This window comes from Equus quagga, chromosome 4 (assembly GCF_021613505.1).
Source record: "Equus quagga isolate Etosha38 chromosome 4, UCLA_HA_Equagga_1.0, whole genome shotgun sequence".
Taxonomy (NCBI): Eukaryota; Metazoa; Chordata; class Mammalia; order Perissodactyla; family Equidae; genus Equus; species Equus quagga.
This window is the reverse complement of record NC_060270.1, coordinates 106,595,257-106,618,008: the sequence shown is the minus strand read 5'-3', so window position 1 is coordinate 106,618,008 and position 22,752 is coordinate 106,595,257. Positions and strand designations below refer to the sequence as shown.

The 22,752-nt window shown below is 35.2% G+C and overlaps 1 protein-coding gene across 1 annotated transcript in view; it reads left to right on the top strand.

Moving 5' to 3' along the window:
- The window catches only part of SCN9A (sodium voltage-gated channel alpha subunit 9), a 166,788-nt gene that overhangs the window by 122,143 nt on the left and 21,893 nt on the right, over nucleotides 1-22,752 (top strand). The window contains exons 18-19 of the mRNA XM_046658915.1: nucleotides 10,161-10,281; nucleotides 19,662-19,816. Of these exons, the coding sequence (XP_046514871.1) occupies nucleotides 10,161-10,281; nucleotides 19,662-19,816 (276 nt within the window). The remainder of the gene's footprint in view (nucleotides 1-10,160; nucleotides 10,282-19,661; nucleotides 19,817-22,752) is intronic.

Sequence of the window (22,752 nt, the reverse complement as noted above, 5' to 3'; positions counted from 1 at the left end):
AAGAAAGAGCACAAGTGATCAACTCAACACTTGAGCGGTAGACACAAAAGAAGAAAGCACCAAGGAGACCAAGGAAAAAATGTGTACATTAGCCACTTTCATATACATTATGTAACTTTCCTCCTTATAACAACCTGGGAAAGTAGATATTATTAATCTATATTCATGGATGACTAAGACACTAAAAGATTAAGAAATGATGCTCGTTAATCTCTGATGTTTTTAGGGGTCTTTTAAAATTCAAACTCCAAGCTTTAACCACCATAATACAAATCACAGAAAGTCAAGAGAGTGAGTAGGAGTATAATTATTTTCTGTTATAGCCCCGTAACGTTGCAATTCAGGGTCAAATTTTCTGTTATAATGGTATTGTGCATTTGCTGATTCAGGTTCAGCTTCTAATCCTCCTTAAGGCTGATTTATTAGGCTGTAATCGACCTCAATAATATAATACAGAGCAGAACAGAGCACATTCCATAACAGAATAATAAACCATTGAAGATGCATTGAGTAAGAGACTATGTCAGGCTGAAGGTACTTGAAAGGAGGTGGCACTTGAGCCAGACCCTAAAGGATGGAGATCATTTTCTTGGGTGAATACGGTGGAGAAGGAAATCCCAGGCAGAGGAACAATCATTCATATTGTTCACCTGATTCACTCATTCATTTATCCATCTGCTCATGTATCTATTCAGTATTCAGTTTTGAAAGCTATCATCTTTGGAGAAACTTAAATGTGCTTACTTGTTATTAAATGCATTCATTCTATTGATTTGATAAAAAGTTTAAATATTTGCAGTCATTAAGGTTAAATATTTTATCTCTTTTTACTATCTGGTGGTTTTAATTACATTGTTATCAGGTCTCTCTCTCTTTAGAGTTTTTAGAAAGATTTTTTCCCTCAAGAAAGCAGTTGAAGGCAGTTTAGATTTCTTCTTCTTATTGCATTTTAGAAAATATAATAGTCTTTTCCAGGAATTCATTTGACTTGGTGAGATTTAGGAATTAGTTCTATATAGCTTTGGGGGAAGCTGACACTTGCTCTTATCTTTTATGCCTGCATTCTTACCAAAACAAAACAAAACAAAACACTCCTATAGAATTTTACTTAAACCGTTTCTGTTTTGCATGTTGGTTTCAAACTATATGAAAAATCTTTCATCTTTATTGGATTTGTTCATGTGTCTAGAAACAATGAAATTTTGGGCTGATATATTTAAATCAATGTTTTTTCATCTTTATATTTTGATAAATTTGGAAACATCCCTTTCCTGTAATGCTGTTTAAAATGTCAAAATTGAATAAATATGATTAAAAGTAAATCAAGAAATGCTGATTTTAGAATATGTTTTTAAAATCTTCACATACTTCCTCTCACCCCACTCCAATATTGAGAATCACTTATTTAAAAATGTTTATTATGAAGAGCAAACCGAATGCAAAAGATTGCCTTAGCACATTGTAGTACTTAAATTCATCTCTTAAATAACAGAATTATATAACTGTTTATAGTTCATTATTTTTCAGTCTATATTGCATGATATTTAATCTTACTGTGTTTCAAATGTGTTGCTTTGTATTGAGCATGTAGCATGTGTTGTCAAGCATATGACTAATTTCTGCTTACAGGTATGTGACTTTAAACGTTTTAAATCAGTTGACTAAGCTGTTCCCTCGTGCTGCATTTCTAAACTTTAGTCCCTAACCTTCTTACTTCTCACAGGGGTAAAAACAAACTGGATCAATCAAGGATGCAGCTCTGTGCTTTTAACCAGGCAGAGACATATGTGACCACTTTTACACAGGTTACCTAAAAAAAAATCATACATATATGATATTTTTTTTTCAGTGTCATGCATGCTCTTCAGCTACAAAATCTTTCTGCCTGTTCCATTGCAAGAAAGTAGAAACATATACAATTGTTCCATAGATGAATTGACATCACAGCATGTCACTGGGGCAATTCCATCATTTTTTGTTATTCTCTTGATGACTTCTTTGATATATCTCTCATGTCCTTCAGTGATTCAAATGCATGATCTATAGATTTTTATTGGACGGATTATAAAAGTAAGGTATGGAATGCAACAGAAGTCTTTGAAGCAACATTTAATTTGAAAACCTCTATCAACTTCTCTCCCTAATTTAAGCTATATATGTACAAATGTATATCACATTGTCACATTTATTGCTACAAGAGTAGGGCTGTAATATTCTCACCATAACAACAGCAGCAACAAAATGGGAATTGTATGAGGTGAAGGATGTGTTAGCTAACTTTATTGGAGTAAACATTTCGCAATATGTACATAGACCAAATCATCACAATGTACATCTTCACCTTCCACTATATATGTCAATTATATCTCAGTAAAACTGGAAAAAAATTGTCACATTTAAACTCAGTAAATTAAAACTCTATTAAGAAATAATTTTTGTCAGAGAAATATTTTAGGCATAAGCATAAAATCTCAGAACAGGAAAGGGCCATTTTAGTGCTAGCCTTGTATTTCCGGATAAGGAAACAGACTCATACACGTGAGCTGCTTTCTGAGTACACATCTGGAAAAGTGGAGAAAGAGCCAAAATACCCAGCTTCCAAGCCAAACATTGAGTACATTTTGAAATGATTTTAAGCACAGTGATAATTAGGCCTTTATTCCTTTAATCAATTCAGTAATTAACATTTCATTTTTTTGATCATATATAAAATGCATCAATCAATAATTTACTAGGCCCTGCCTTTGAATGAATGAGTTATACTTGCTTGAAATGCTTAATTTGATTCCAGAAGCAATAGTCCACACTGATGAGGATAAGTTTCTGATTATGTACGGATCTCCTGAGGAGATATGCAGAGCAGCCTCTGGAAGATAAGAGGTTTAAATGGAACATATTATGAAATGAACATGAAATCTGTCAATCAGATATAAAACACTTTCCCTAAAATTAGAAACAGATTAATATGGATTGCCTTATCTAATATTTCTAACAAGCACGAAAGAAAATATACTACCCAGGTATAATATTTTAATTTTAGGATCCCTTGTTGAATGACTGAACTCTGATAGTTATTTGGGGGAAAAAATTCCCTGTTAATAAGAATCTTGCCTTTTTTTTTAATAATCCAGTTCATACTTTGAATTTCTCTGTTATTATTGGGATGTTCATATTATTGTTTTCCATTGTGCAATGATAAAAGTTAAATTTTATCCAGAAATTGATACACCCTAGGGATAATAATGCTAACATTTTCCAATTAAAAAAAAGACATATTGTTCCAGTTTACCCAAAGTTAACATTAAAGATGCTCCTAAATGAAAGACATATTTTTGTATTTCAAATTGATGGTGATTTAGAGGCAATATTCTCTTAGAAAACAATTTTATTCCAGACTGTAGTAAATTTCCTCCCCCAGCACCTAAATAAAGATGCTCACGCTTACATAGACAATAGTATCTACATATATATAGGTAAAAAACACAATTTTTGAGAATGCTGTTTCCAGAAATATATATATGTATTTGTGTGTGTTTAATTCCTAAATTATTATTACTATATTTTTACTAAACTAGTGTTAGAAAACATGAGTTGCGTGTTAACGAGTGGTCATTCTCATGGTAAACAAAAACTCTGGATATTTCAGTTAGGAAGAATGACTTGAAATATGGTACTTTTCTTTGGCAGAAGCTACCTATGTAAAGGTTAGGAAAGATATGTTTTATCAGTACCAATTTTTATTTTACCTTTTGCTTGCGATATTAGAAATCCATGTGTTGAAAAAACTGGTAATTGTTCCATTCATTGGAATTTGTCTTTCCTTGTCCTTCCTCATTATGGGTGGTTTTAGGAGATGGCATTAATCATTCAAATGTATAGGTAGTTTAATTTTTCTTTTTCATTCTGGTTTTTTAAAAAATTATTCGTTTTTGTTGTTGTTGTTAGTGTCATTGAGTTGATTCCAACTCTTAGCAACTCTGTCACCAGCAGAGCAGAGCCCTGCCCAGTCTTTTGGTGCCATCCTCTCATCTTCCGCCACCGTATCAGACAGTGCTCTGCTGCTATTCACAAGGTTTTCATGGCCAATTTTTTCAGAAGTGGGCGGCCAGGTCCTTCTTCCTAGTCTTAGTCTTGAAGCTGCACTGAAACCTGTCCACTATGGGTGACTCTGCTGGTATTTGAAATACCAGTGGCATAACCTTCAGCATCATGGAAACATGCAGCCACCACAGTATGATAATGGATAGATGGCTGGCATGGTCCCCTAACTAGGAAAGGAACTCGGGATGCAGCAATGAGAGCACAACATCTTAACCATTTGACCACCAGGGCTGAGCTTGAGTCTTAGAGCCTACACTTTGCATTACATTTTGCAGTCAGGTTTGCCTATATTCTAGTTCTTATTTGCCCACTTGTTGCAATATTCTAGCAGACATTAATAGTAGAACTGTTTAAATGTTTGTTTCTAAAGTTCTTGAGATACTCTTTCTGATTTGACCCACTATATTCCAGCTACTTAAATATCTATTTTCTGCAAATAGCAGTTCTGTGTTAGTACATAGAGCCCTTAAATACCGTTGGTCACTTTATATTGCAAGACCTTCTTGGTGAATGCCACTTGCCTTTTCATTAGGAAGAAGTTCCAAGATGATACTGTAGGATCTGACTAAGAAATCTATAGCCAGTCCAACCTTCTAATATGGCTAATCTTTGTTTCATTTGTTTGTTTGTGTTGTCGACCTAAAACTAAAAGAGCCAATTATTTTACCAGCAAAAGGGGCTTATTCAGGTATAGCAAAGGAATTGCAATTTGGGACAAGCTAGCTATAGCAAAAGCCATAGGCAAGTCCAGCAAGCAAAGGAGAAGAAAGTTATTTTATAGATAAAAAGGAGGAAGTTGGGAGAGGTTGTTTTGAACAAAAGTCCATTGATGGAAAGCGAGAGTTCAGGGTGGTAATGGCTTCTCATTGACTGAGTTGCTGGGGTAGTCGATTTCATTTTAGGGATGCAATGTACATCTCTTCTTGTTGAAGTCTATAATTGACAATCCTTCCTACAATTGATGTGGAATGGTAGTGGATGAGGGCTCCGCCTTCTGGCCCCCCATTTTAAATGAGGTTTCCCTTTATTAATATTCACACTTTTTGTATTCAAGATCTTATCTTTTAGTTACCTAAGTTATCCAGTTATTGGATAGAAAGTGCCTTAGGTGGAAGATTCTAGGAAACTAAGGACTCTCAGTGAGATCATTGACTTTGTTTTGAATTTCTCTGGTGGTGACTGAGATTTGAGCTCATTATTTCTCCAACATCCAATACTGTATACCATGCTGACTCTCTGATGGAACTGTTAAGTGGATTTCCTGCTGAATGAGCAGCTGTTCCCAAAAGGCCTACAGTTTCTCTAATAACAATAAACAAAGAACACGAGGAAAGGAAAAAACTCTGTTTTCATGCCCTTTATTTGAAAAACTCCTGGAGTTTTTGGTGCCCATAATTATAATGTGAGCCAAGAATTTATTTTAGCTAGTAAATAAACTGACAATTTTCTGCCAAATTAAGTGGAAGTAAAATGAAAATCTAGATAACAGAGAGGAAAATACTATTTAATTTCCCATTGATGAAGGATATCTGGAGTAGTTTCTAACTTGGGACATTACCTTTTAAACAGAATCCTGAGAGAGATCAGAATTTCAGAGCAACCAGAAAAGGATTGGAGGGACCTTGAGGGGCCCAGAAAGCTAAATCATGTAAAGAAACTAAATTACTTTCAAGATGAAAATCACAAGTGGTAACTTCATAGGTGATCTCCAATTTTAAAAAGGCTCTAAGAAGATAATGCTTGCATTTCTCCAGAAGGCAAAAAAAGACCCTAGCAACTGCAAGGGAGAGGAAGGTATATTTTGGTTCTAGACCAGAAAAGAATATTTAAACTTGAAGTTATCCCATAATAGAATGGTAAACTTGGAAAACATTGGACTTTTACTCACACAAAGCATAGTAACTATCTGTGGAATTCCTCTCTAAAGGTCCTTTGATCTTTTATTCTGAACTTTACCGTTTGCTCCATAATATTCACGACCCTCATTGTAGATATCAATTATAAAATTAGGCTGTAAAATTAAAAGATAGGTGATATTGATTTGAATCTAATTAAAAGATGTCTTTCTTGCTTATTGACGTACAGTGGAGCTTAGCTTATCAATAATGTCCCCCATAATTTTTCTTCTCATTTATGCCCATTCCTTCCTTTTGATTTACTTCTCTCAATCTTCTTGCTGTCCTCTGTGTCTTCGCTTCGATGCTCAGGTGAAATAACTATTCTCTGCTCCTGAAAGGATATCTTTCTTTTGTTGTGTGACACAAACAGTCTTATGAGTATGTACTTTAGATGTAACATCTTTGGGATGTTTTCAATACCAACCATCCACTTTGAATAAGGTTTCTGTTGAGTTCTGGATTTTCTTCAGTGCTGCTATATGTTTGATGATTTTCTGCTTTTGAGCGCCAGATTATCAATTTCTTACACAATCGTATTTCATAGTTCTCAAAACAAGAAATGACCAACTAACATTAACTACCATCCATATTAGACTTTCTCAGGAAATGTCAGTAATAAATCAATAAGTGATCAGCTTGGGGCAATTTCTAATACAACACCTATATTTAACAGTCTCTCCTCACATACAATGTTGTGGAAAACAACCTTTAAGGCAATCAAAAGGAGAACCATGGAAAATAATAAAGATTTTGATTTGATCATATTTTTAATAATTGAAAGGAGCTTCTCCAGTAGCTACATAAATTTATAATCAACATTAGGAATGTTTCAAAACCACTTCAGTGTTTTATGGATGCACATTGAAGAGCATGGAAAGATATGCCAAGAATATACATAGTGTATAGTAGTTAGCTCAAGAGAACAGATCAGGGAGCGAGTGGAGGGGACTTTTAGTTTTCACTATATACTGTTGTACATTTAAAATTGTTGAATCAAGTATATAGATTTTATTTAAAGTACAAATGATAAAATTTTAGAAAGTTCCTACAGTCAACATCATATTATTCAATAAAAAGGCAAGAATGCTAACTACGGCGTACTTCCTATTCCTAATACGAGTAAGTCTTCTTCTGTGATCCTGTATTTACACTTATTTTTATTTTTATTTATAGGTAGATTGTCAAAGATAAAAGATTATCTTTGTTGACAAACAAAGAAGTAATAGACAAAAGTGTATTTTACTTTTTATTAAAAATAAAGTCCACATGAAAATTACAAAATGACCTATTTTTAGTGTTGAAAGGGAAATTTTTCATACTAAAGTAAGTATTTATTTCACTGCCCTTGGTATAGTATAATCATTCTTCCATTTCCAAAATTAAAGAAAGGAAACCAACAAATGATTGAGTTTATAAAAATAAAAATAATCATGTAATTAATTATATAAAATGATATAAATGATTGACATGATCTTCTCTGTAGACTAAACAAGAATAAAAGAAGCCTGAATAGTTAAATCTAGCAATGCCTGCTGTGAGAATTAAATAAATTTCCCTTCAAGAGGAGACTTTTATTATAGATGTTAGCCGTTCTATTTAAAGGCATCTTTTTTGGACTCTGTTAAACAAATTTCTACTCTAATAAGTATTGAATTTAAAAGCTGAAGAATTTAGAACTAAAGTGTCTATATTGCTATGATATGCAGATAAATATTTAATATTATATACAGTACTGAAATAGCTACTGTGTGAATATTTAATGCATTCCCAGGAAAACACTGAATTCCTAAAAACTTTCTAAACATTGAATTTCTAAAAGGCCACAGTAATTTGGCTTGTGGTACAATTTATAGTTTATATTAAATATTTTGATAATTTCTGTTCTAGTAAGAAACAATTTTGAATAACTGTAATTTATGATACAAAATCTGAGCCAAATTCTGAATTTAATTGACAACAAATTGCTATAAAAGTTACAGAAAAGAAAAGGTTTCAATGACAAGATATCCAATCATCTTAATTTTTAATTGCTTATAAATTAACATGGCATAAGTCTTCTTTGTTAATGCTCTTTTTAAAAGTGAGAAAACCAAATACTGAGGTTGAAGATGTTTTCATTAATTTAGCCTTGGTCAGAATTCTGTAAGTTTGAATTATTTTCTTTAAAAGTTGTTACTAGCTGAGAGAAAACCATTATAGCTATTTCCTAGTTGTCGGTATTTGGCTAATAGTGGGGAGGGGCTTTGTATTCTTTCAATCAGCAATTCCTCCCACTGCTTTGCCTCAAAATCCAAGCCAGTCATTTTTTTTTTCAGGAGGGAAGGACTTAGTCACATCTCCACAGAATCATAATGCTTTGTCTTTCAGTTCCCTGGTGACAGTTCACTTGCTGCTGAGAGGTCAAGAATTGAGGACACTAAATAGTTGCAGTCTTTGGAATATAGTTTTTGTGGCAATTGGCACAGTAGGACATATTAGTAATTATAAATTTCCCCATTGCTTCCTGGAGTAATGTATATCTTAAAGCCTTAAGTCTTACAGAATATTGTCATAATTAATTTATACTTGCTTTATTTTAAAGTAATTTTAGATGAGTTCAATCCATTTAAATAACCTGCTTTTTAAACAAAATTTCATACTGATACTGCTCCTAACTCACAGTATTTTAAAACTCTTCAATGTAGTGGAAATAGTGCTTCTATGCCAACACAGATTAGAAGTATTAATTTAATAGAGTATTCATAATCCTTTACTGCAGTTATAAAAAGAACTTACATCATTCCTTATGTAAAATACTTTATCAATGCCTTTTTTGCTGATGTTGAATACTGTGTGATAATAGTAGCACTGAGAATTTAATGTGGTACCCATAAAGAACAATTTTAGCTTCCAAGTCTAAAAGCTAATATTTTATATTGGGCCTATGATATTAATGCAAATTAATAGATTGGAGAATCAATTTAACTGAAATGAGTATTTCTTCATTTTGAGCACTTTCATTTATTTAAAATATTCTAAAAAAAGTAAAGCTGTGATCTTAAGAAGAGAAGTGCGTGCTGTAATAACTAGTAGTTTTCAATATTCACATGTCGTTTAGCAAATGAGAATGAAAAATGAACTCTTCCATTGATGTCCTGCTCTACCCCTTATAAAACAGTATTAGGAAAATTTGACAGAGTTTTGCTACAATTGCTGTATGTATTTTTTCTAAAAATCTCTGTGTATGTGTATGTGTGTATGTGTAAGTGATCAAACATCATGTTTGATCATAAAGTTCTGGGTGGAAAAGCTTGTTTGTGTTATGATCAGTTATATGATCATAATGACAATGAATTCATTCCTCTCATGTGTTAGTTTGCCATGTTTAATTTCACTGAATCTTTGTTTCAGAGTTTGCATGTGGTTCTCACTTTAGTAGCCACTATCTCTTGACATTATAAATAATACTTTCTGATCTTTTCTACTATATCCTGAAATTTTATGACTAATATGGGTGGTGTTGGATGAGATAATTGCTGTGGTCTTTGGCATTTTGATTCCAATACAATATTTGACTTTTTTGGGCTTGATGAAAGGCCTTCTATCTATATCATCCTGATACATATTCTTAAATCCGAGAAATAATGGGAAAAGTACATTTGGATTTCATTTTACACTGATTTCTTTCCTTTTTTAAATTTTAAGGATCAGCAAGCTTTTTCTGCCAACTGTCAGATATGACCTGTCAATTACCAAGTATTGGCAATTTGGCACTTGTATATTATTGCTATTAGGGTCTTGGTTGTTCTAAAATCATAATTATTGGTGTATACAAATTTAGATTAAACATAAAACAAAATACAAAAGTGGCCAACACTTTGAAAATGTTATAGTTTACTTAAAAATATTACTTTATGCTAATTCTGTCCAAATACTTACTTGTTAGAATACTAAAAATAATAAAATTTATTTTTCACAGGATGTGTAGATAGAAAGATCAAGCATAGATGCATTGTTAGGTTTCCTGACCTCAATGTGTGTTTATATGTTTTTTATGGCCATCATACTGTTAATATTTTTTCATAACACTTTGCATGACTCTGATTATTAAACATGGCTTAAATGCAAGATTTGAATGATCCCTAAATGAACTCTCTGGGGGGCTGGCGAATTTCATTTTAGAGACTGAACCGATCGAGTTCCTCTGAGTGCAGCACAGTTGATAACCCTCTGCCAGGAGAAGGAGAAGAAGCGGAGGCTGAACCTGTAAATTCAGATGAGCCAGAGGCCTGTTTTACAGATGGTAAGAGAACAATTGAGACCTTCTTTACCATCTGTTTTTCGTGTTTTGGCTTTTGTCTTAAAACCTGATACTTACCAGGATTGTACAGTAAAAAGTCGGAAGACTCCATTCCATGCTGATTCAGTCGAGGCTCTATGACTAAAGGCAAGTCACTGGAGCTTTCTACGCTTCAATTTCCACACTTACCATACTCTACTAATGATAATTTGCAATGACAGTGTGTTATACTGTAAAGCACTCTACTTATTGTAGGATGGTCATACTTCTCATTTAGATCCTTAATTCATGTTCCCAGCTTCATGGAGTCACTAGAACACAACTTATTGGATAGATGGTACTGTTATCCTTTACATTAAACGTTGAAGCTACTCACTAACTCTTAAGGAAATCATTTGATACTGTGGCCACAGTCTTTCTCAAAATTCTTCCTTCCCTTGGTTTCAGAGGCCACACTCTACCTCTCTACCTTTCTTCTTTTACATCTCTGAGAGTCCTAAGTTTCCTCCCCTTTTTCTTTTAGTGACTGTTTTTATGTGCATCCCTTCAGTAACGATGTTCCCCCACATTTTGATCCTTGCTTATCTTCTTTTCTTATTCTCTGGCCTTAAGGGGTTCTACTAATGTCTATGGCTTGAACAGCCATTTCTGTGTTATTGACTCTTAAGTCATTATCTTTACCCCGACTTCAGTCTTGAGTTCCAGATCTGCCTACAACTCCTCATTGCTCATATCTACCTGTTGTATTAAACATCTCAAGTTTAGTAAGTTTGAAACAAACTTTAGTGGGCTTCCCGCCATATAATCTGCAGCTTCCTCTGGTCTTTACCTCACTTAGTGACATCATGATCTATCCCGCCTCTCAAGGTAAAGACTTTAAGTCAGCCCTCACCTCTTCCTTTCTAGCCACAAGTTGATCACAGAAACCACAAGTTGATCGGAAACTGTGGGGATAGGGCCCAAGTCTTCCAGGTGATTCTGATGCACACTAAAATTTGAGAACCTTTGGTAGGATAAAAGCGGAAGTGCTTGCTTTGGCATGTGAAGCCTTTTACATTTGGCCTCAGTCTATTCTTTTCTAACAGTACTTCTCTTCATTCCTTTTCACTCTCTGCCTCACTGATTCTTACTACTCCTGGAATTTTTCAGGGGTTTTATTCAAAGTAGTAACTTTGAACTTGACCTAGGAAAGTAGTGTTTTCTAAGCAAATATTGTGTCATCTAAGGAAAAAAACAAACCTAGAGCAGCTGACAGTATAAGACAGAAATTTAGAGCACAAACTTTGGAGCCTGATTAGCGGGAGTTCTCATTGGCCTACTGCGAACTCTCTGTGAGATCTTGAGCACATTTTCAAATCTTATATCCCAAAGGCCTCTGCTGTGAAATGGATATAACAAAAACACCCATATCATAGGGAGGTTGAGATTAAATAACACTTATAAATTAATTAGCGCAGTGCCTATCTTTCATCTCCTCTGCTTTCCTTATTGTTTTTAAAGTATTTTGTTAACCATCTCTGTAGAAGCTATGATAGCCTCGATGCTAAGGACTCATGATCTACTCATGGACTTACCCTCAGCGTCAGTATTTTTTGTAGAAATCATTGACTTGCTTTCGTTCTCCAAGATTTTCTGGACTAGAATCCTATAACAGTCGTGCAGTAAACAAAATGACTGGCAAATAAAGATATGTGCAAACTGCAATGGATGCAAGAATTTTCTTCCAATACAAGCCAAATCTCATTTTATGTGAGAAGCAAACAAGTATGACACCAAATTAATAGAAATTTTGTGTTTGCTGAACTAAGTACCATTAGCAAGACACATGGAGTTTGCTTTCGAAGTGTTTATGTTTAAAAGATATTTAGAATTTTATCATGTATTTCATCGTCGTGATGAAATTAAATTGATTAGCACTATGTAAACTTAAATTTGTACAGATACTACCAAGATTTCTTTCACTCACTTTATGAATGACCTTGACTTAAAATCCAGGATAACTAGAAAGAAGTTGAACTTATCAAACAAATTATGGCTTCAAATCAGAAAAAGTCTTTAGAAAAACTTAAATCCTTTACAGAAAGTATTAATGCTAAGCTATTTCAGGCTGTACGTGCTATCTTACTGTGATCAAACTTTACAAATGTTATTTTAATCCTACAAAATATCAGTGAGAATACTTAGAGGATTACTTTGAGATTATTCATTACTTATAATTTGCATTTAATATATGAGATATTATGGAAACACATTTTCAAATGAACTTTGATATTGACCGTTGAAAATCTACTGAGAGTGAAAGTTTCAGTTGTGCAAGATGAATAAGTTCTGGAGATCTAAGGAACAATAATGTGACTATAGTTAACGATACTGTATTGTATACTTGAAATTTGCTAAAAGGATACATCCTAAATGTTCTACCACCAAAAAAAAGAAGAAACATAACTATGTGGGGTGATGGCTTATGTTAATTAGCTTGATTGTGTTGATTATTTTACAATATATACTTAAATCATGAAGTAGTATGGCTTCAATATGTTCAATTTTTAATTGTCAATCATACTTCAATAAAGCTAGAGAAAAAAGAGAAGAATAGGAAAAATTAATCTACAAAGATAGAAGTCAGCCTAGTAGTTACCTTTAGGAGGTACAGACCAGGAAAGAGCATACGGGTGCTTTCTGGGTGCTAGAAATGTTATATCCTGACCCACGTGTGAGTTACATGAGACTATCAATCTACATATTTAAATTTTGTGTACCATACTCTATGTATGTTCTACCTCAATAAAAAGTTAAATAAATGATTTTTTAAAAGACAAAATCTCTGAACGGAACACACATCTCTGAGTCACATCACTTTGAGCAGCCCTGCTCCACTGGAGACTTCAGACTCGCTGGACGTCTGGGCTAAGATGCTCCCCCAGATAAATTAAAGAGGGCAACCAATTTTGCTGAGCTTTTCAACCATTTACCACTTAATCATTGTTTCATCCAATCAACAAATAATTATTAAACACCTTCTGTATTCTGTATGCCAGGCCCAGGCCTGAGCACTGGAGAGAGATAAAGCAGTGAAAAAACAATGTCCCTTACCCAAATAAATATATAAGTATTTCATAGGTCAGATAAGTGATGCGTGCTGTGGAGAACTAAAATGAAAAGGGGAATACTAAGGTTGAGGGGTAGGAACCTACTATCATATAAATAAAGTGGTCAGACAAGGCCTTTCTAAAAAGGTAACATTTGATCAGAGACCTGAAGAAAATTGAAGTGGGCCATGCAAATGTACGAAGGAAGAGTATTTTAGGCAGAGTAGTGATGGCACATGCCCAGAGGTGGAGATATGCACAACATTTGAGGAAAATCAAGGAGCCAGTATAAATAGAACAAGTTCAGAGATGGGAAGATGGTAAAGCTGCGGTCAGAGACATAGTAGAGGCCAGACCAGAAGAGCTTCGACGGATGGTATAAGCATCTCATTTAAATTCTCACAACATGCCATCTTCATAGCAAGGGTGGATAGCAAGGGCCGAAGCTGGGAAACTTCTTGGATGTTCCTGCAGTAATCCGGGTGAGAGATGAGGGGAGCTTAGACTACCGTAGTAGCATTGGGGATGGCAGGAGTATGACATTCTGAGTATATTCAGAAGTTAAAGCTGAAAGGATTTGCAGATGGATTGGATGTCGGGTGTGAAAGAAAGAGAAAAGTCAAAGATGATTCCACGTTTGGGGCCTCAGAAACTGGAAATATATGTTTCCACATGACGACTTCAAAATGAGTGGCCTTATCAGGGTGGGAAATCAGGAACTTGTTCACGTACATTGGAAATGACGCTCACCAGTCCGTGATTGGTCTACAGGGGCTGAGCAGAACCAATGCCACTCTACAGCAGCATTTGGCCTCCAGGGATTTTTGTTCCCTGAAAGGCAGCAGAAAACTCAAAGGAAGTGTGAGAGTTAAATGAGAGTAGTTATGTTTTCAGTGAAGATGAATGCCAAAATGATTTTGTTGTTCATTTTCTCACATTCATTGATCCTTTTCAACTTCAAAACTGTCACTTGACTCATTTGCATCTTGTTCCTCTTCTTCAAGTCTTCCTCTCTCTCTTACTCCATGTCTTGTCTTAGTTCTGTTCCATAAGCTTTATAATTCAAGATTTCAGGCTCCTTCCATAGATCTGGCATTCTTCTCTATCCTTAAATCTACGTGTCTTGGCAACCTGTATGGTTACGAACATGCCATGACTCTGCTTGGTTTTATACTGTACTTCTTTTGGATTATACAATTAATAAATGACAAGATCAGGTTAGGGTGTGATAAAGACATCCTCTTTCTCTTCGAATAATATATTTTCTGTTAATTTGGGAGGAGGAGACAACTCAACTTCTTCCAAAAATGTTCTGAGTTCATCAATTTCCTACAAAATAACTAATAACTAATTCTAACTTTAATAACACAATAACCAACTCCTTTCTGCCTTTTATTTTTGTCTCTTTGGGGAAGGAAAATGTAAACAAAACATTTGTTTTAGAGGATTTAGAAATTTTTAAGAAGTAAATAAAAGACTTATTTTCCTAATCAATTTTTACATTAATTATACTGATCATGCTGTTATATTTTTCTTAATGGGTAGTCTGTCTTGTCTTTTTTATTTGAGAGCATTCATTTAACATGACGAAACCCAGTAAAGACTTTATGTAATGCATCACGAGAGCAAATTAATGAAACCACCCAAAAGAAATAGCCTTTACCCATTGGGACCCATTAAAGTGTTTGAGAGCTCCTCGTTATGTTTACATTTGATTAATAGTCCTTTTTAAAAAGAAGGTATGATAACGTTGCTAACTGGCTAGGTTGGAAACCTCTTGGGATATGCTCTGGCTTAAAAGCCAGATAGGCTGTCCAGCACTCCTGCCTCAAAATAAGAGAAACTCTCTGAGGTGTGCTGAATCCTGAGGGCAATATTTCTGAACCGTCGTTGCAAATAAAAAGTTTACTCACTTTTCTAATTAGAATGTATAGTGCCTTTTCTTGCCCCAATCGTAAGAATAATATATCTCTTCAACTGTAAGACTGACAGAAATAAATCCCACATAATAAAATCTTCTTAACCAAAGGGATAGCTCTCCCCTCTGGCCATTATACTCAAGGCAGATAGATTCTGTTCTGCACGAGGTCTTTGTTTTTAAATTTGAGATAAATTCTAAAGTCTCAAGCATGAAGCTAATATAAAAAAAAAAATTCATCTTAAATGTTTCCACTGTCTCTGAGGTTTTCTTTTGTCCTGAAAGAGATTATCTAGGAGTCAACTTTTGGCCCTACACTTTTATTATTTTTCCATATCATTTTGTGAAATGTTCTCTCTTTACTAAATACATTTGAGATGTAAGGTAATTATTTTAAATACAATGAAGATAAATTCTGTCCGATCTGAGATCATGTTAATTATAATTAACGTTAAATAAGTGAAGCCATGTGTACATTTTCCATTCATCATGATTTTTTTCCGTTTTCGTCCAATCGTTATGTAAATTCTAGAAATCACAGAGATGCAACCTTTCAGATAGTGTCTAAAGGCTTAGAAGATTTTAGAACTCTTTTTTGGGGGCATTACATCGGTTTTATTTAAATCAACTATCCACAGCTACGTAGGACTATAGTGAGGACTATGGGAAGTATTGTGAACAGAAGGAAAATCCTAACAGACACAGCTTTAGCCTGCTGAGAACTTAGAAGCTTCCAGAGAGAAAGGATAGTAACCATAAAATATACAGGAAAGCAAAACCATCAGAGACTTGGGGGAAAAATACAGAGCTTGCAATCTTTCTGTAGAGCTGGAAATTAAAGTGCTAAGATCCTCCTATTAACTGGATCAATGAACTAATTTCTCTTCAGAATCATGAAAGTAGCCTGAATAAGACATTGTCTAAAAAGTGTAGTTCATCAAGAGAATTCTAGTTTTGTTGTTTCAGGACATACATTTTATGATTATCTGAAGTGATTACTTGGTATACTCAATATTTTTTATGAAATATATTGTTTTCTAGAAAAGGAAATTATTCTTTTTTCAGTCTTTTTTTTTTTTAAGGTATGCTTTTTTTGGTAAGGAAGATTGGCCATGAACTAAATCTGTTGCCAATCTTCCTCTTTTATTTTTTCTCCCCAAAGCACCAGTACATAGTTGCAAATCCTAGTTGTAAGTCATTCTAGTTCTTCTATGTGGGATGCCACCACAGCATGGCTTGATGAGCAGTGTGTAGGTCCTGCACCCAGGATCTGAACCTCCGAACTCCGGGCTACCGAAATGGAGCATTCGAACTTAACCACCTGGCCATGGGGCCGGCCCCAGGAAATGATTTTTTAAAGTGCCTAACTTACAAACTTCTGAAACAAATATCTAAAAAGGGCTTTCCAACCTCCTACCTTCCCTCCAAATGACATTTTTCATCTAAAAATTTTTAACAGAGGAATTAACTGTAGTTCCTCTTTTTAAATTCTTCCTTTTCTTCATAGTAATTCTGTTTATATTTTAATCAACTTTAAATTTTTTAATTTAATTTTTAAAATTTTCAGCCATTACCTTTCTAGCCTCTCTTGGTTACAGCTCTGTTCACCAGTCTTTCAGGAAACCTTTTACTCTCTGACTTCTCTTTTACCGCAGCCTTTGTACATCTCTCCCACTCCGACTCTGTCTCCTTCTCCTTCAAGGTTTTCTCTTCTTCCACCTGTCCCACTGGTGTGCAGGTAAATGTTTAATAACCAGTTCTCAAAGAAAAAGAAAGTATACATACATACATATATCAGCTTATTATAACTTTTAATGATATAAAGGATATATGGTGCCCAATTTACAAATAATACTATAAACCACATTCTTTATCGTACATTCCATATAGCTAACTGATTCTCACAGAATGCTTTTGTTGAATTTTGCCAAAATTTTTGTTTTATAGATACCTAATGATTGCAATTGATGAACAAATATAGTTTTAACGTGAAGGTTGGTTGGTGTTTTCATATCTGTTGATCAGTAAGGTGAAAGGAAACAAAGAAACTACATGTCAGAATTTCATTCATTCCTCAGTGATGTGAGCAAATCTTTGCTGAATCAGATAATAGAATCTGAATAATGAAAGATTATTTCCTCAACTTTTTGTGCCATTCACAGTGTAATGGCTACAAACTTTTACTGTTTTATTAACATTTCCTCCATCACTTTCTTAAGTCTACTCTGGAAAATCAACAAGCCCTGATTTATAGCACTTGATGACTTTTGTAATGTAAAGATTCCCACCATGGCAGATGTCAAACTACTGACGTGACATCGCTGACTGTGGAGTTGGGAAGAGATGCGCAGCAGCCCAATTACATTTTTCCACCATTCAGAACATATAAATATACACAAGAGCATATATAATAGTAAAGTGATTAGAGAGTTTTTATTATTTTTAACTTTTTTAAAAGTAAATTGTGGTTTTAAGTTTGTACAATTTAATTTTTGATCACGGCTGCATTTAAAAACAGGCTAGCAAAATTTCCTGGCAATTTAACTGGTAGTTAAGAGCCAGTATGAGCTGGCTGCAGCATACTACTGGATTCTGTCCCTTAATATTGCTGTTCTAGAATGTTCCAGACTTGACTCTTTGCTCTCCTCACCCTAAATACTTTTGTCGTGTGACTTTAATAACTGTCCTGATCTCAGAGGACACATCTATGCTAAAGATTTCTACATATTCTTTTCTAGCCCAGACTTATCCCCAGAGCTTAAGATTTACACCTGGAAATACCTACAGGATATCTGTATTTAGAAGTTTCACTGGCATCTCAAACTTGTTCCCTTCCGAATAACTCCTGCTCCTGTGGTCTTCATGTCATTGCTGACACCCACCCAATTGTCCTGGACTCCTCTCTTCTCTTACATCCCATATCCAGTCGGTCACAAATCCTGCTGATTTTCCCTGCCATATATATCTTGAGTCTGTTATTGCTCTGGTTCCTAACTAGAGTTGCCCTAAGCTATCCTTGTTAGGGATACCGAACCAGAACCCTAAATGGTTTTCTGGCTCTGGGTCTTTCTTTCCCCACACCCCTCCTTTTTCTCTTCTTCCATCTTAGCCTCCACACAAGTGTTGGAGACGTCTATTTAACTTGCAATCTGCCTGTATCATTCTCTGCTTACAACCCTTCACTTAGTCCTCTATGTCTAGAGGTCATAGAGCAAGCTCTTTAAGGTGAAGAAAATGCTTTCCATAATCTGACCAATTTCTCTAACCTTATCTCTCAGCCATACCTCTTGTGTACACTTTACTTTCATCACAGTTCTGAACTGCTTGTAATTCCTATGGACAATACATTTTGCTACCTCTTGGCCTGGAATTCCACCTAAACTCTTGTTGTCTAGTACTTTGATTCAATTCAGAATTGTCTTCCAGAAAGTATCCATGGACCTCTTCCAGAAGGTCTCCTTGGACCTCACCTTCTCAGCAAACAAGCCATGTTAGGTGGCCTTCTTCCATCTACCAAAATAACCCCTGCATATCTGTCATTTTAGTTGCCTTATCCAGTTATAGTCATTTATCTCTATATCTAACTGCCTAACCAAAACCAAAAATAGATCCCCAAGAAGAGGAAACTATGTACACAGCTGAGTACAAAGAAGATAATAAATGTTTGATGGAAACATGAATGAATATACCTAAAAAGAAATTAAATAAGATGTTCCTCAATTTGTTATAGCAGTAGGTTTTACATCTAGGATTCCAAAGTCAGATTTCTTTTTAATTTAGATACTTGAAACAGTTTCATCTGCATCTTCTAATCAGGATCTGTTTCTTTTGAACTTGATTATGGGACCTTCAACTAATTTTCTTAATATTACTTAGAATGGTGTTTCTCAAAGGGTTTTTTATAGAGGAGTTGAAGCAGCATCAGATTGTAGGCTAGATCCACATTAAGGAAGGTTTCTCTTTCAACAAAGAGGGCCCTGAAGTGCATTTTTGTCATGAGATTTTAGTTCATTCATTCATCAAGTAATTATTTAGTGCTTATTGTGTGTCAGGATTAGGATTGTATTAGGATTTCAACAATAAAAAATACTAAGTGATTTAAACACTGTAGAGGAAATTGATGAGAAATCAGAGAAGTACAGAAAATAAGAATACATTCTAAGTTAGAAATTACTGACAAGTATTAAGAAGACACCATGGAGAGAGAAGAGGAGAGGAGATGGCATCCAAGTTGAATCTATTTGCAGCTTCAGGGGTAAGTGTTAGAAATTGTTTGGTTGAGGAACTGTCATAGGGATCACTTTGTATTAAATAATGTATTTTAAATATTTTATTTATCCTGAGTATGAAGATTTTACATGCATGTTTTTTGCCAGGTTGTGTACGGAGGTTCCCATGCTGCCAAGTTAACATAGAATCAGAGAAAGGAAAAATCTGGTGGAACATCAGGAAAACCTGCTATAGGATTGTTGAACACAGTTGGTTTGAGAGCTTCATTGTTCTCATGATCCTGCTCAGCAGTGGTGCTTTGGTAAGTGATCTGACACCCAATGCATTAAATTGATGGTATTTTTAATAAATGAGTTGGAAGATAAAAATATCATGGTAAATTGTTTCACCTAAGAATTCATCCCTATGGTTAGTACCAAGGACAAAATTTTAGTTTAGCTCAGTAAATATTTATGGAGCACTATTATATGCCAGGGATTATCCTTGCTGCCCTGAATGCAAAGATGGAGAAGATCCAGGTACTTTTCTCAAGGACCTCAGAGGGCATTGTGGAAGAGAGAGGCACCGGGGATTACAGAACTGGGAGGTGTTTGTAAGTGAAATATATACATGATTAAGCTCTGGAGCGAGAACAGTTGTCTGCTTGGGATTTCAGAAAGGTTGCTGATGTTTTGCAAGATCTAGAAAGATAAATAGGAATTTTCCAGGCAGGAAGGTGGGCTGAGGGGAATGAAGTACAAAACAGTATTAGATATTCAGGAAATTAAAAGTTGCCAAACTGTAGAAAGTGTCATGGAAGGAAGAGCAAATACAGAGAGGAGGGTGGTGGCCAGAGATACTGTGACAAAGATAGGCAATGTGAGCTTATGAAGAATCTTGCATATTATTATAAGGGAAAATAGACTATAGTTTAGGGTGAAATGGGACAAGTACATATTCCAAACCTTCTTTGAAAGAGATCTGGGAGAATTACAAGCTCCCTGAGGCTTTTCTTACTTGTTTTAATTTCCTGCTGACACTCAAAAAAGATGGGTCAATTCCAAGTAGAGATACCACTGGAAATTCCATTATACTAAAAACAGAATACTCAAGAACTTTATATATTGTCTCATAGACAGTCTTCATGGAACTGGAATTTAATTTTACTCTACTTACAATAAATTAACTGTTTCATGGATGTGGGTAGAAGATATGAGACTTCCAAGTCAGAGACAAAGGACTTTATTACTCATGGTATAGAAAGCAGCGCGAACTTCAACATATTTACATTGGTTCCCCTGGTCCTCACGTCAGATGGGGCCGTAGTAGGGACTTAAATAAACGTTTCACACATAGCAAGTTAACCTCACAGCTGAGGAACACTGAGCTTAGGGAACCCGTCCTTTTATAGCAAGCAGCAAGCAACCTTGCTCTTTGTCCTAGAAGAGGACCTCAGCCCTCAAGGTTGCTTGTGCAAAAACAGCCCTGAGAAATGAGCAGTCAGGGCATTGCATTCTTGGCATGCTTAGACAACAACAGGCAGGGGTGCCGAGGGCCCACAGTGGATTGCCTCCCCTAACAAATCTCCTCTCGCAAAAACAGAAGCTGCAATAACAAAAAGTCTACTCTACTTATCTGGTGGAATGCAAGTAGGACTCTTGACCGTGTCTACATTATCTTGTATTCCTAATATTATTACTAAGGAAGTTGATGAGTCATGCTGGGTCACATATGTGACTGAGACTTTCAGAAAAAAGATCACAAAAAATTAAAGAAAAGTTTAGAGTAATCTCTTGTTGAAAATGTCTAAAAAGAAAGATGACCTGTTGGGGGAGGGGCACTCTCAAAACTGAAATTCAGATGAATCATATGAGGAAGAAAAGGAAAAGGTATTTCAAGAAACTGGTGTTTTTACTCAGGGAGTTTGCTAATTGAGGTAGATTTTAAAAGTACTGTAATTAGTTAATAATACTTTAATTAATAATAAAATAAATAATGTAATAGCTCTAATTTAGTACATATTTATTGTGTTTCAAGATGTTTATATAGATTTTTCTCCTTTAATTTTCAAACAATCCTGTGAGATTATGCTATTTTGCTTGTTTTACCAATGAGGAAGCTGGGTAAAGAATTTGAAAAGTTGCCTAATGTCCCAAAACTGGTAAATGACAGAGCTGCAATGGCTGAAGTCTAAAGTCAAAGCCAACATATCTTTTCACTGTATTGTGGCTCCTCAGAAAGGGGAGTGCACTCCAGGTAGAAACAAAGGAGTGGTAACTGAAATGAGTAACAGTAAAGCCTATGCCCCAAATCAAGTTGAACTCACATAATGCCGCCTTGCTCCCACATTTACAACATTAGTCCTCAAAGGTGGGAGCCCTGCAGATGAATCCTGTTTCAGGCTCTGGGACTAGTCAGGGCAAGGTGTACTCAGGCAGAATGTTTGGTTCTCAGCATCAAGACTTGTGGTTGGTCCTTCTCTGCAGCTCAGTTCTGGGAACGGCACCCTTCTTTGTGATAAAGTCCCTTCCTTGTCTTTGCAGTGCAAGGACTGAGGCATTGCCAGAGTTTCTGTTGAGGCAGCTTGACTAATTGCTCCAGAACGTGGAAAGGGGAAACAACAAAGTCATGAAGGCAGGACTTCAGTTCCTGCACAGTTCAGTTCCATTGACTTTCAGAACTTTTGCCGGCTTCTGGAACCTTCTTTTAGCATCTTAATAGATCTGTCCATTCTCTTTGCCCCAACTTCTCTATGTTCTTCAATATTGATACCAACAGTTTGCAAAAAGTGCTAAGGATCATTTGTAAAGTTCTGATAGAGGAACTTGAAATAAGAAGAATAAGAATGGCACAGGCCCATGACTATGGACAAGTAGTATAATGGTACCCACTTAGGATGTTCTCCAACATGGTGAATATTGTTCAAGCTTGAAAGAGAAAATTCTAATATTTTAGACCTCTTTATGTCAGCAATCATTTTCAATGTCTTCAGTGAGCTCAATTTGTTTTTCAGGGTTTTTTTTTTAGTTTTTAAAAAAATTTTATTTATTTATTTTGAGGAAGATTAGCCCTGAGCTAACATCCACTACCAATCCTCCTTTTGTTTTTGGGTTTTTTTTGGCTAAGGAAGATTGGCCCTGAGCTAACATCCGTGCCCATCTTCCTCTACTTTATACATGGGATTCCTGTCACAACATGGCCTGGCAAGTGGTGTGTAGGTCCGCACCGGGGATCTGAACCAGTGAACTTCAGTCTACT